Source organism: Salvia hispanica, chromosome 1, assembly GCF_023119035.1.
Source record: "Salvia hispanica cultivar TCC Black 2014 chromosome 1, UniMelb_Shisp_WGS_1.0, whole genome shotgun sequence".
NCBI classification, from domain to species: Eukaryota; Viridiplantae; Streptophyta; class Magnoliopsida; order Lamiales; family Lamiaceae; genus Salvia; species Salvia hispanica.
Genome location: NC_062965.1, coordinates 25157327 through 25170461, shown reverse-complemented (window position 1 = coordinate 25170461; position 13135 = coordinate 25157327). Strand labels below are relative to the sequence as shown.

The window sequence follows — 13135 nt, the reverse complement described above, 5'->3', positions numbered from 1 at the left end:
ATCAATATTAGTATTAAAATGACAAATCCATTAGATTATTTTACTTATAATCCGTGTCATCCATGTCAAAGTTGTTTCTGGATGAAAGCAGAATTAGTTATAATCTATACAAGGAAACATAAAAAATCTTATAAGAGAGAGTGACATAAAATAAATTAATGATTCCAACAAGACTTCATAGACTTCCTAGAAATTTCTTTGAAATATGGTCATTACCTAATTCAAAGTGCTTTACAAATTTATGTTTTCACCTGAAACAATGAATACCTCAAAAAACAGAGCTTTCTTCTTCCTCCTCATCACCATCTTCTCCAACTCCCATTCCTTCATATCAATCCATGGCGGCAGCACAAGTTTCTGCCACAAAATCGAAAAGCAATCTCTTCTAACCATGAAGCAATCCTTAAAAATTACCAACCACACCCTCTCCTCATGGAACACCACCAACTCCAACTGCCGAGCATGGAACGGCGTCGTTTGCAGCAATCTAACCGTTCACGTTCATCGCCTCCATCTCCGTTCTCAATCCTTACACGGCAAGCTAAATCTCTCCACACTTCTTGATCTCAAGCACCTCACTTATCTTGATCTCTGCCAAAACAGCTTCCAAGGATCAATCCCTTCATCCATAGCTTCACTCAAGAATCTCGAGTATCTGAATCTCTCCAACGCCGGATTCCACGGAAAGATTCCTCCGACGATAGGGAATCTTTCGAGCCAACGCACTTTGGTTCTAGAAGGATCTTTGTTGTTTCCTCTAAAATAATTTGATTATGAGTAAAAAATAACAATATTCCAATAAAATTAACCGCAGTTGTGAACCTCTACAATAGTTCAGTTAAATTAGAATATGAAGTGTGAACCATGTCAGTGATTTAAACTAGAATTAATGTCAAATATAACTGTGAAACTCTTTATTAATAAATTACTCTAAATTTTTTAAAAGGTCCCGCAAACTTAGAGGTGGATGGGGATCCTTTGAACCCCCGACAACTTGAGGTATTACAATATTATACCGTAGTAAAATAATAAGTTCACTCTTTAGCATAGTTGGTTTGTGAAGCTGCCTTGGTCTTGGAACCAACAAAGCATAAGTTCCCGCATTTGTATAAATTTTCTTATACTAATTCATATCTCTAGTAAATACTCTTTCCGTCTCACTTTAGGAGTCTCAGTTTATCAATTTTAGATATCCTACTTTAGAAGTCCCGGTTGAAATATTCCATAAATAGTATTAGGTACAACATTCCACTAACCTTTTTCCACTCATATTTTATTATAGAACTAATATAAAAAAGTAGGACCCACATTCCACTATCTTTTTTCACCAACTTTCCTTTGCATTTTTAAAATCCGTGCCGAACTCAACCAGGACTTCTAAAGTGGGACGGAAAGAGTAATTTTTTTTATGATTCTCATAGTAAATTCATTAGCTACTAATTAATTACTTTATACATTTTTAATTTTCTCACTCTAGTAATTTTATGTAATTGTTATTGTAAGATTATAAAGAAATGTATCTTTTATTTATGGAGTATAGTTCATTCTTAAATTATTTATCTTTACCATCCATCTCTATATCTCGTAGCTTTATATGTTCTTGTCGGACTGTTTATGACGTCGTTGACACTAAAAATATACAACAATTGATAATACTAATTCATTTGTGAAAAATATTCTCATTAATGGACGACACGAATATGTAAAGTAGTATATAAATTCGGAATGACTTTCCATTTTTAGTATGAGACTAATTTTGGTAGACAGATGGAAGTAGAAAGATGAAACAATTTTTTTGTGAACTAAAGAAATACTAGTAATTTGGACCCAGTATCAAAATCTTGCATCCGCCACTCGCCACTGCGCCACAAAGTAAGCTCGGCCATTTGGGTCGACCTTAAGTAGATGTCTCTCCAAAATGCAATGGAGATCACCAACTTAACCCATCGTAGAAATATTAGATCAGTGCAAATTAAAATTGATCGGTTTGACAGTGAACCGGCCACCGAGTAAACCTGTTCGCGTCGCTCTTGTTCTTTTATATTTCGCCAATTGAATTCTCGTTTATTATTTCTTGGGCCTTTTTGATTTATTATTAAATGTGTTCAGTGTGTGTGGGAATGCATGTGTACATTTTCCTAGGATGTAGGGTAAAAGTGTTAATAATGCCTTTCCTTCAGAGCTAGGTTATGTTAGTACTATTATATTAATTCGGTTTGAGCAGTTGTCAAGATCAGTAAACATAGTAAACGATAGCTTCTTTCATTTTAATTTCTAGTGGTTAGGTACTTAAGTATCAAGTCATTGTAAATAGGGAGCTAGCCCGGCGTATGAAACCCAATCATAAGGTTAATTTTGTAATTATTTAATACTAGTACTAGGATTTATTGTACTTAATCAGAGTATATACTGATAATTTCAAACTCTTAAAATTAAGTTTATCATTTAATAGTAGTGGAGTAGTAAGTATCAAAAATGACAAATCCATATTAGATTATTTTATTAAAATCCACATCATCTTTGTCAAAGTTGCTTCTAGATGAATGTAACATTATACAATATACAGTTATAAGAAAACATAAAAAAATCATAGAAACAGAGAGTGACATACAAAAGTAATGTTGGTAAACAGGATTCCTAGAAATTTCTGAATTTTGATAAATTTGGTGCATGATTACCTAATCCAAAGTCTTGATTTCACAAATCAAATGATGATTACCTCTAAACACAGTGCTTTCTTCTTCCTCATCATCACCTTCTTCTCCAATTCCAATTCCTTCATATCAATCCATGGCGGCAGCACAAGTTTCTGCCACAAAATCGAAAAGCAATATCTTCTAACCATGAAGCAATCCTTAAAAATCACCAACCACACCCTCTCCTCATGGACCACCACCAACTCCAACTGCTGCGCATGGAACGGCGTCGTTTGCAGCAATCTAACCGGCCACATTCATCGCCTCCATCTCCGTTCTCAATCCTTACACGGCAAGCTAAACCTCTCCGCACTTGTTGGTCTCAAGCACCTCACATATCTTGATCTCAGCCACAACAGCTTCCAAGGATCAATCCCTTCATCCATAGCTTTACTCAAGAATCTCGAGTATCTCAATCTCTCCAACGCCGGATTCCATGGAAAGATTCCTCCGACGATAGGGAATCTTTCGAGTCTACGCACTTTGGTTCTAGAAGGTTCTGGCCAGAAAGTGCATGGCCTCGAATGGCTGTCTGGTCTAGTCCGTTTGAAGCATCTCAACATGAATTTCATCGATGTCGGAAGGGATAACAAGTGGTTGCAAATCATCAACGCTCTTCCTCGTTTGGTTGAGCTGCATCTTCGTGGCTGCAAGCTTCTCTCACCTAGAATTGATCATGTTAATGTCACTTCTCTAACCTTTCTTGATCTCTCTAGGAATGAGATTGCCTCATTTTCCATTGCGAGGTGGATTTTCAGACAAGGTAGCCTTCTGTTTCTTGATATGAGTCGAAACTATTTCGAAGGCTACATTCCATCTACTAGCAACACAACCAAATTGCAACACATTGATCTCTCTTGGAATAAACTTAGCTCCCCAATTCCGGATTGGATTTACTCATGCCATGATCTGAAGTTTTTGTATCTGGGAAACAATTTCTTGAACGGTACGATTTCAAAACACGTAGCGAATCTAACGTCTCTTGAAACTTATGATTTAAGGTACAATGTGATTTCGGGGGAAATACCAAGAGAGATTGGTAGTCTGTGCATGATGCGAGTGTTGGACTTGTCTGGTAACAGACTGGAAGGGAATGTATCTCGTTTATTTGAAAATATGTCAAGTTGCTTCTTAGAAGCGGTCGTGATATTGCGCCTGAGGCAGAATAAACTGTCTGGTCACTTGACGGATCAGTTTGGTGAGTTCAAGAATGCGAGGTTTCTTGATCTCACCAAGAACTCAATATCCGGAGTGATTCCTAACAGTATAGGTAAATTATCGCGCCTAAGGAGATTATGGCTCGGATTCAACAAACTGAGTGGAGAGCTGCCAGTGAGCATAGGGCAGCTTTCGAAGTTGAGAAGTCTTACATTCGGGCGTAATATGATGGAAGGAGTTGTGAACGAAACTCACTTCGAAAAACTCACTAAACTGAAGTACTTGTTTGCATCTGGAAACAACTTTACTTTGAAAGTGAGCCCAGATTGGATTCCACCTTTCCAACTTGAGGAGATTGGCATTGGTTCATGGAATCTAGGGACAGTTTCTGAGATACCCTCATGGATTCAACTACATTGTAAGAATGTTTTAGTTCTTGATTTATCTGACACTGGGCTGTCTGGTGAAGTTCCAATATGGGTTTGGGATGTGATTTCACTCAACCTTTCTCACAACAATTTTCATGGAGAAATCCCGGATTTTAAACCGTGGGGAAATCGCCTTGTTTTCCCTTATTATCGTCACGCTTATTTGAGTTCCAATCGATTTAGTGGCTCGTTGCCTCGAGTGTCATATGATACATTGGAGTTGGATCTTTCCAACAATTCTTTCTCGGGCACTTTGTCACACTTTCTATGTAATGCCACAAGTGATAGTACTAATATACTGAAGATTCTCCATTTGGGAAACAATTTGATAAGTGGGGAGATTCCAAATTGCTGGATGAATTGGTCTTCTTTGGAATACATCAATCTAGGTAACAACTTGTTGTTTGGAAGAATCTCTAGCTCTATAGGGTCTTTGTCTAATTTGTTATCCTTGAATCTTTATGGAAACAATTTCTCTGGACAAATACCTTTGTCAATACAAAATTGCACCAAACTAATGAAGTTTGATCTTGGTGGCAATGGCCTTGTTGGGAAAATGCCAACATGGATTGGAACAAGCTTCTCCAATTTGATGATTCTTATCTTGAACTCCAACAAATTTAGTGGTGACATTCCTTCAACTTTATGTCACTTGCACACTCTCCAAATCTTGGATATCTCAAGTAATGATTTCTCTGGGTTGATACCTCCTTGTGTTCATAACCTCACTGCAATGGCTACAAGAAGAGGTTTTGGTGGTGGAGGCATACAATATTCTCAAGTGTTTGATGCATTTATAGAAAGTGTGTTAATTGATGCAAAAGGATTAGTACTTCAGTATGATACCATTCTTGTATTGGTGACAAGCATCAATCTCTCTGATAACAATCTGACCGGGGAAATCCCGGAAGGATTGACAAGCTTGGTCGAGCTCAAATTCTTGAACCTGTCGAGGAATCACTTGAGAGGGTCGATCCCGCGTGGAATTGGAGATTTAAGGGAGTTGGAGTCACTTGATCTCTCAAGAAACTCCCTGGTTGGTCAGATACCAATTACCATTACAGCACTCTCATTTCTGAGTTACATCGACTTGTCTTATAATTTGTTGGAGGGTAAGATTCCGGAAAGTACTCAAATTCTTAGCATGGGTGCGTTGAGCTTTGTCGGGAACCATCTTTGTGGGCCACCGTTGCCATGTAACTGCAATGAGCCTTGTAGCGACGACGAGGACGAGGAAGAGGATGAGAATGTTGATCATGAGAATGAAATAGATTGGTATAAAGTGCTGGTGTTGTTAGGATATGTAGTTGGATTTGTAGTTGTGTGCATTATATTGGTGTTGAACAAATCATGGAGTGAAGCCTATTTTGGTTTGGTGGAGAGAGTTTGGCACAAAATTTGTGTCTATTCCACCATAAAATGGGTGAGGCTCAAAGTATCATTGATAGGATAATAAGGTAGTAGTGCAAGAAAGTCCAATCTCTATTGTATTATCGTGTAACATCTCTTATTTTATATAGAGGTCGAAAATGTACTTATGAATTAGATTAGCATATTTGGTTTTAATGAATCAAATTGGGACCATATATTAATTCATCCAAAAAAAAGTATACAGGCTCTGAGCCCTGAGGCTCATGAGGCCATGCTGATGGGTCACTCGCGATGCTGTAGTAGCATTTGTTTTTCTCAATAAAAAAAGAGAGTAATAAATTATAGAACACATGATTATGAATTAATCACCAATGAATATGAATATGAATATGAATATGATACAGTGGCTAATCAATACTCTAACAACTGAAATGGACACGTGCCCACATAGTAACAGTCGGTTGATGTATATATCTAGATTCACTCTATTTGGAATTGGAATTGGAACATGTGATAAACTTCTGGAATCCTAAATTCAGTTTCAAATCAATAATCAAATTGCGGAAAATCCTCATATTCCATAGTATAATTATGCCACGTGTCATTAGCACCGAAATTCTACGAGGAAAAGTTAAAACAGTATGTTGTCGACACATCCAGCATATTGGACCCATGCCTACACATTAGCATTAAACATTTCCAAATTATGCATTATCGTCAGTAGTAATAGTGATAAATTTAATTAAATAATTGCATTAAAATCATCGTACTTTTGACGAATTATTTTCAGCGTTTGAGCCCAATTAAAAGGGCCTAGTTTAGAACAATGCGAGAATCCACGCTTGGTATGATTGAGCCCAATTAGTTTCTTTCTAAGGTAATTACAAAGGTTATTCATGGACAGTAACTATTTCCACGCTAATTTATAGTCACATATCACTCAATTACACCCCTTGACCCTTTGATAGTTTGATTTCTTAATGTTATCACTCAATTACACCCCTTGACCCTTTAATAGTTTGATTTCTTAATGTTAGAACACAGTGATTATAGACTTTAGAGTAAAATTTAAAGTACATAAGAAACTCCAAAGACCAAATTTTCGATTTTAGAAGCCATTATCCCTTGAGTAATCAGAGATTAATTAGTTGAACTTGAATTATTCGAGAGAATTCTGTGTCTATTTCAGATAAAGGTTACTATCTATCACACATGTTCCTGAACTCTCTAAACTTCTCCACATAACTTATTTTTAAATAAAACAAATCTAAAGCTGCACATATATATAAATACCTCAATCTCCCTCCTTCAAAATCACTCATCAAATTCAAACATCAAAAATTCACTCAAACATATCTCAATCTCACCATCAAATCAAAACAGGAAAAAAAATGTCTTTGATCCCAAGCATCTTTGGGCAGAGCGGGGCAATCGACCCCTTCTCCGGCGACCTGTGGGGCCCATTCCGCGACATGCGCGGTGACGAGGCGTCGCAGTTCGCGGCGGCACGCATCGACTGGAAGGAGACGGCGGAGGCGCACGTGTTCAAGGCGGACCTGCCCGGGCTGAAGAAGGAGGAGGTGAAGGTGGAGGTGGAGGACGGGAACGTCCTCCAGATAAGCGGCGAGCGCAGCCGCGACAAGGAGGAGAAGAACGACACGTGGCACCGCATCGAGAGGAGCTCTGGAAAGTTCCTGCGCCGCTTCCGCCTCCCGGAGAATGTGAAGATGGAGGAGGTGAAGGCCGGCATGGAGAATGGGGTGCTGACTGTTACCGTGCCGAAGGCGGAGGTCAAGAAGCCGGAGGTGAAGGCGATTGAGATTTCCGGTTGAGACGGCGGCGGAGTGGAGTTCGGAGGCTTGTTTTTTTATCAGTGTGATTGAATAATGAATTTGTTGTTTGTGTTTGTAATATACTTCTACTTTGTATTGCAATAAATAAATTTTACTACTATATTTTGTTTTAAATTTGAATGATTAAATTTATGATTCGACATGTTAATTTTAGACATTCATATGTAAGAATTTGGTTTATTGTTTGAACATGGGGTGATGTTATTGTATTGAAGAGAATATAAAATGAAACGTGAGAAACATCGTTTTAGAACGAAAGACTTTATATTCGGAAATGACGTGACTCATGTTTAAGAGTTTTTATAAAATAGAACATGAGAATCATTTTTCGGCATTGAGGAGAAAGGCATTTGAGTGTTACGTGTATGCATATCACGCCTCGCGCAACCATAAACACATATCACGCTTCACGCAACCATAAACGAATATTTCGTATCATTTGAATTGTATCACCGATATAATGTGACCATATTACCCTAATTTTGAAAAATCTATAAATTCTGTTTTGTAAGCTATATAATTATAAAAAAAAATTATTGATTGTATTACGACTATATTAAGTTATTTAAGTTTAATTTCGATTATTTACATGTAAATTCAGATATAGCACTTAGCCACTTAGACAAAAATATTGGCGTCCCATTAAATGAGTCTTGTGCTGATATTCGGTCAAATTTTACAGAAATAGTATGAGGCAAATCTCTTGTTCATTTTTAAGAAAATACAAAAATCAAAAATTAAAAAATATCCTTCTAATTTATTTTTTATACAAACTTCATCTCATTTTCAAACTAATCTTCTAATTAAGCTAATTATGCTTTTAATTTTAATGTAAATAGTTTATATGTTGGGCCATAATATATGACGATATATAGACATAATTTTCTACCTTACTCTATTTATACCAAAATTCGAGCCCATTTTAAAAGGTCCAAAACTCAAAGTCCTAAAATGCAATCAATCATTTACTTTTGATACAGACGTACAGTGTATTAAATCTAAACACTAAAGAATACGCTTCTCTTTTCCCTATGAATTGTAAATTAGTGTCCAAAAATGGAAAAGGCAAATAAACGTAAAATAATGTTAGTATTGATTTTATAATAAATGCCCATTGACGGTGAGAGTAATTTTATCACCTGCCAAGACATGAACCATTCAAAGAACCTAATCATATATTTAAACCACAAAGCCAACTCCAAATATCAATAATTGCAATTCAATAGCATACCTACTACAAATAAATTAATAAGAGTAATAACAACAGTCACAAATGATATAACACAATTCCAATTACTATTCATGATTATTGCCATTCAATAATAGCCTCCAATATTACCAAAACATTAAGAATTATATTTACATTTCTATCTACCATCCAACAACACAAAGGGTAATAATTTAAAGAGGGCAGATTGGCAATAAATAGATAAATATGATACATTAATAAGCAAAGCTACCATTCTTATTACATTATACTTCAGCAATTAAATACTCTATCTATTACAACAGCAAAAGGGGGACTGTGGATTTTCCTTCACTAAAACATTTTCCCAAAATGAAACTAAAACCCAATTTTTTCCAACATCCCTATTTCACACATAGGAATAAGCCCACTTATTTCTTGAAAACATTACAAAAAACCCCCAACTTCAAACTAATTTTCTTGCTGTTCTATACTAGTACTAATTCATACCCCCTTCTTCCTAATCTTGTAAAAAGGATAAAATCTCAAAAAAAAAGGAAAAATAACATGGGATTATCCTATTATTACCCTTCCCCTAACTACAATCATTCAAATTTTGACTGGTAAATCATCATGAAAACCAAACACCATATAGCTAATTATAGCTTAGAATGTTTCTTTTCTACCATCTTCAAAAAAGGCTAAAACACCATTCCTAGATGAACCTGCAGGGCATCATCAATAGGTCCACTCCTGAGGGAGGTAAGCACCACGGTTGATCGGAGACGAACCCTCGAGCAGAAAGCTCCGACGTTGCTGTTGCAACAACAAGGCGTTCCTTCGTGCCATCAACAGATCTGTTCACACATCATTCCACAAATGTAAGCAACAAAACAAATCACTGAACAACCACATCTATGCAACGTGTTAAGTTCCGGGATTACACACCGTAGTCGGAGATAAACCCCCTATCCAGCTTGGGGTGGTAAATTGGCTGAGGTTGAGATTGAGCAAAACCATTCATGTTATCCAAGTTCTTTTTCAAGGCATGAACATTTCTAATTGGAATGGCAGCAGCTGAGTAACCTGAGATTAGGGGAAAAAGAATATGTTAAACAAAAAACACAACTAGTAAAAAGAACAGTATAAGAGCATGTGAATCCAGTCAAATTGTCACACTTTTGGAATATGAACTAAAATGGACATATTCTTTTGACAAAATAGACATTGCAACCTCCAATTTCATACTATATTCATGATGCTATTACTATAAGTTTGTATGTTTCCTTAGTGCTTTAACATGGAATCTTGTGCTAGCACAAGACAAGAGGCATGGATTTGAATTGTTTTGGAAATACATGTATAGTCAAAAGTTTGCTACAAAACCTAAACCTTTGAAAAAGAAAATGGTCAAATTAAGGGCCCATTCCCACTGGCTAGCTATACATGCTTTGCAGTGAGAGAGACAGAGCCCAGTACACTATTTTTCTTTAATTAGTATTTCTTCCTCACCTATACCAACAGATAACAGGCAAGTTATTGAAAAAGAAGACAAAAGTAAAAGGCATAGACGATTCCAAGATCACTTTTTTATCACTACCCATTTCATGAAAAACACAAAACTAATCAAGAAAAGGAAATGAAGAGACGGTGGAGTGTGAAAATATACCTGCAGACTTCTTCCGAGCATCCGAAGCGTAATAAGCGTTACAGTCATTTTTAATAATAACATCATTATTAATAATATAATTATTATTCGGATTAGGATTAGGATTAGTATTATTCCCATATCGCCGTGGCAGAAACACCCCAGTGCCAGCGCACCCCTTTTTCACCGCCGCACCGCCGCTACCAAAAGCCGCCGCCCTTCCGCCCAACCCGACAACCCGAGTCGGGTTGGGCTGAACGGGCCAGGCCTCCTGACCCGCTCTCATTTGGTACTTCTGCTTTACCATTTGCTGCTGCAGCTGTACCCCAACATTTTCAAATTTCAAAATTCAAAATTAAAAAAACAAAATTGAAAACAGAAAACAGAACACGAAAACACCGTGAAATTTTTTTTCAAAAAAAAAAAAGTCGTACATAAATGCTGTGGACGAGAGAGGGATTGGGGGTTTTTGCAGCTGCGGCGTTGAGCTTGAGTTTGGCGAGCTGGCCGGCGGCAAGGTAGACGAGGTCTCCGACGGCGTCGTTTTTGGGGGTGGTGGGGGGAGAGGGGAAGCCGTTGGGGCTGCCGTTGTTTGACCCGGCCCAGCTGCTCAAGTGGGAGAGCGTCGACTGCGGCGACGTCGACATCACCCAACGCTTCTGCAAAAAATTGAAAAATGTGAGAAAAAAAAATCAAACAAAATTGAAAAAAAAGATTGGTACCTGAAGAAGGTGGTCGGTTTTAGCGCCGAAATCGTAAGGGAACTCAGTGGGAAAGCAGAACTCGGGGTCTGACTCAGTGAGATTCTCCTTGTCGAGGAGGAGGTCGTCTAGGAACTCGGAGGGCAAGAAGAACCCAGCTGCTTCGGCGTTACTTGACATTGTGTTTGTAGAGAGAGAGAGAGGGAGTGAGGAGTTGAGTGAGTGTGTTGAGTGAGTGAAAAGGTTTCTGCTTGGAGAAGCTATAATAATGAGGCGGTAATGGGAATGAGTATTTTGTGAGCAGAGAGGGACCCAGTTTAGATAGAGAGAGAAATTGTAGAGAGAGAGGGGGGGGAATGTTGAGGAAGACAAGGGAGAAGCATTTATTATGGGTACAGGGCTATTTTTGGACAAAGAATATAAGAAATTCAAAAATCAAATGGGTTTCTTTCCGCTTGTTTTTGAGACTGCGGTATTCGCTTTTTTAAATTTTAAATTTAAATTGGATAATAATCGAGTTAGGGGAGGGAAATATTTTTAAAAAATTGGTGGGGGTGTGAGTGTGTGTCAAGAGCCCTAAATTCATGCAGGGTTCAAGACATTTGTCACACTTGTGCTCCACTACCATTTCGTATTTTAATATTATTAGCATAAATGCAGATATAATATGATGGGAATTAATGTACTATACTTTTATTTCATAACTTCATAAAAAATTGATTTTACAAGAACGAAGTTACAACTACATTCATTCAACCTCATTTCGTATCCTAATTTATATTACAACTCACAACATTCCGTTTTACTAAAATCACACAATAAATTATAAACCATACCTTTTACTATCATATAGTAACACTTTATATCTATATTTCATCTTTTATAATTATCAATTTTTATAATTTTTATCAATTCAAAATTGCACGGGTGATCATAATCACAATCTAGTCTTTCCCACAACGACTTCATGTTGTTGTACTATGAGGCGATCTTCTCCCAAGAGAATTTCATCTTCTAGTTGTTGTCAAGAATAGATTTTTCGAAACGTCAACTCTGATGTAAGTTGGCATATTCGTCTTCTAAATTGTGTACTTTTTGGCTACTTCTTTGATGGCCGCTTTCTTCCCATTTCGCGAAGGCTTGATGGTTCCATGTCGAAGACTCCATAGTCTTTGATGTTCACCCTCATCAATTAAAAGGGAATATCGGTTGAACCATTCATACGTATTTGGGTTGAGCATGAAATCTGGATTGTTAGGATCCATTCGAGAAAGTTGTTTGAAAGGAAGTTGGATGAATTTATAAATGTAACTTTGAAATCGAAAAATAACTACATATCTTGCTTGATGCACTGCATCGCTCTCGGTATCTAGTGGCCATCGCCCAACCGGTATCGTACTAAGTACGGCATCATGCTCGCCATCCGCAGCACGAGCCACCACGCTATCACACCTCTGGCTCTATCCTAGAGGTGTGGTACCATGGTTTTTTTTTACGGGTCCTAATAGCCGCATACCCCATTCTTTCAACCACCAAAGGTGGTCTTTGTCACACTATTGTAGATTAACATTGCATAGAATTCGAAATTATGTTTAGAATGCTTCCCTATGATCATAGGTGGACCATATGAAATGTCAAACACAATGATGAGAAAGTATCCAAGAATTATTATTTTGGGTCAAAACGAATTAATTAACTAGGGTAACAAATCGCTTTCTATGAGGCCATATGCAATTGTGGTTGCCTCAACATGCATAATTCTCACCCCTTTAATTGCGGCTAAGAAGGACATGTTTGGCAAAAGTTGGTGAGTCTCTACTGTTCTAATTAGGTGAGTAATCATATGCATTGTGGCCTCGACATTGACATTACATCATTTATTTCTTATTGTATAATTTTCTATCAATACAGGTATAATGTATGTACATAGGTGGATAAACATGAAATGATATCACCAGGGTTGCTCATGCACAATGGGTCAAGAAAAAGATCGTTGTCGATGTCAAAAAAACAATGACCATACGTCGATTGTTACTAGCAATGGGCGACAAACAAAGAGCAAAAACAAAGCTGAGTCGAATTTCTTTTTGGGAT

General features: G+C 37.3%; 4 protein-coding genes across 4 annotated transcripts; 3 read left to right on the top strand and 1 right to left on the bottom strand.

Annotated features, from left to right (window-relative positions):
- The first annotated feature begins 259 nt into the window (after window positions 1-259).
- Window positions 260-766, top strand: LOC125191799 (leucine-rich repeat protein 1-like). The gene has a single exon (XM_048089220.1). The coding sequence runs from the start codon at window positions 260-262 to the stop codon at window positions 764-766; it is 507 nt and encodes a 168-aa protein (XP_047945177.1).
- A 2077-nt stretch (window positions 767-2843) lies between these two features.
- Window positions 2844-5735, top strand: LOC125191790 (receptor-like protein EIX2). Its single transcript, XM_048089209.1, has one exon. It carries the CDS (start codon window positions 2844-2846, stop codon window positions 5733-5735), a length of 2892 nt encoding a protein of 963 aa, XP_047945166.1.
- Window positions 5736-6959: 1224 nt separating this feature from the next.
- LOC125202283 (class I heat shock protein-like) lies at window positions 6960-7606 on the top strand. Its single transcript, XM_048100658.1, has one exon. It carries the CDS (start codon window positions 7045-7047, stop codon window positions 7483-7485), a length of 441 nt encoding a protein of 146 aa, XP_047956615.1. The 5' UTR covers window positions 6960-7044; the 3' UTR covers window positions 7486-7606.
- Window positions 7607-8921: 1315 nt separating this feature from the next.
- On the bottom strand, window positions 8922-11389 carry LOC125206560. Its single transcript, XM_048105807.1, has 5 exons — window positions 11063-11389; window positions 10775-10999; window positions 10362-10659; window positions 9641-9778; window positions 8922-9549 (listed from the first exon to the last, which is right to left on the bottom strand). The coding sequence occupies exons 1-5, from the start codon at window positions 11219-11221 to the stop codon at window positions 9431-9433; spliced, it is 939 nt and encodes a 312-aa protein (XP_047961764.1). The 5' UTR covers window positions 11222-11389; the 3' UTR covers window positions 8922-9430.
- Between the last annotated feature and the right edge of the window lie 1746 nt (window positions 11390-13135).

Excerpts from the sequence above, each read along its gene's own strand:
- LOC125191790 (XM_048089209.1), top strand. The coding sequence starts at position 2,844 with ATGAAGCAATCCTTAAAAATCACCAACCACACCCTCTCCTCATGGACC.
- LOC125191799 (XM_048089220.1), top strand. The coding sequence starts at position 260 with ATGAATACCTCAAAAAACAGAGCTTTCTTCTTCCTCCTCATCACCATC.
- LOC125206560 (XM_048105807.1), bottom strand. The coding sequence starts at position 11,221 with ATGTCAAGTAACGCCGAAGCAGCTGGGTTCTTCTTGCCCTCCGAGTTC. Across the intron at positions 11,000-11,062 it reads AAACCGACCACCTTCTTCAG|AAGCGTTGGGTGATGTCGAC; the intron begins GTACCAATCTTT and ends AATTTTTTGCAG. Across the intron at positions 9,779-10,361 it reads TGCTCGGAAGAAGTCTGCAG|GTTACTCAGCTGCTGCCATT; the intron begins GTATATTTTCAC and ends CCCTAATCTCAG.
- LOC125202283 (XM_048100658.1), top strand. The coding sequence starts at position 7,045 with ATGTCTTTGATCCCAAGCATCTTTGGGCAGAGCGGGGCAATCGACCCC.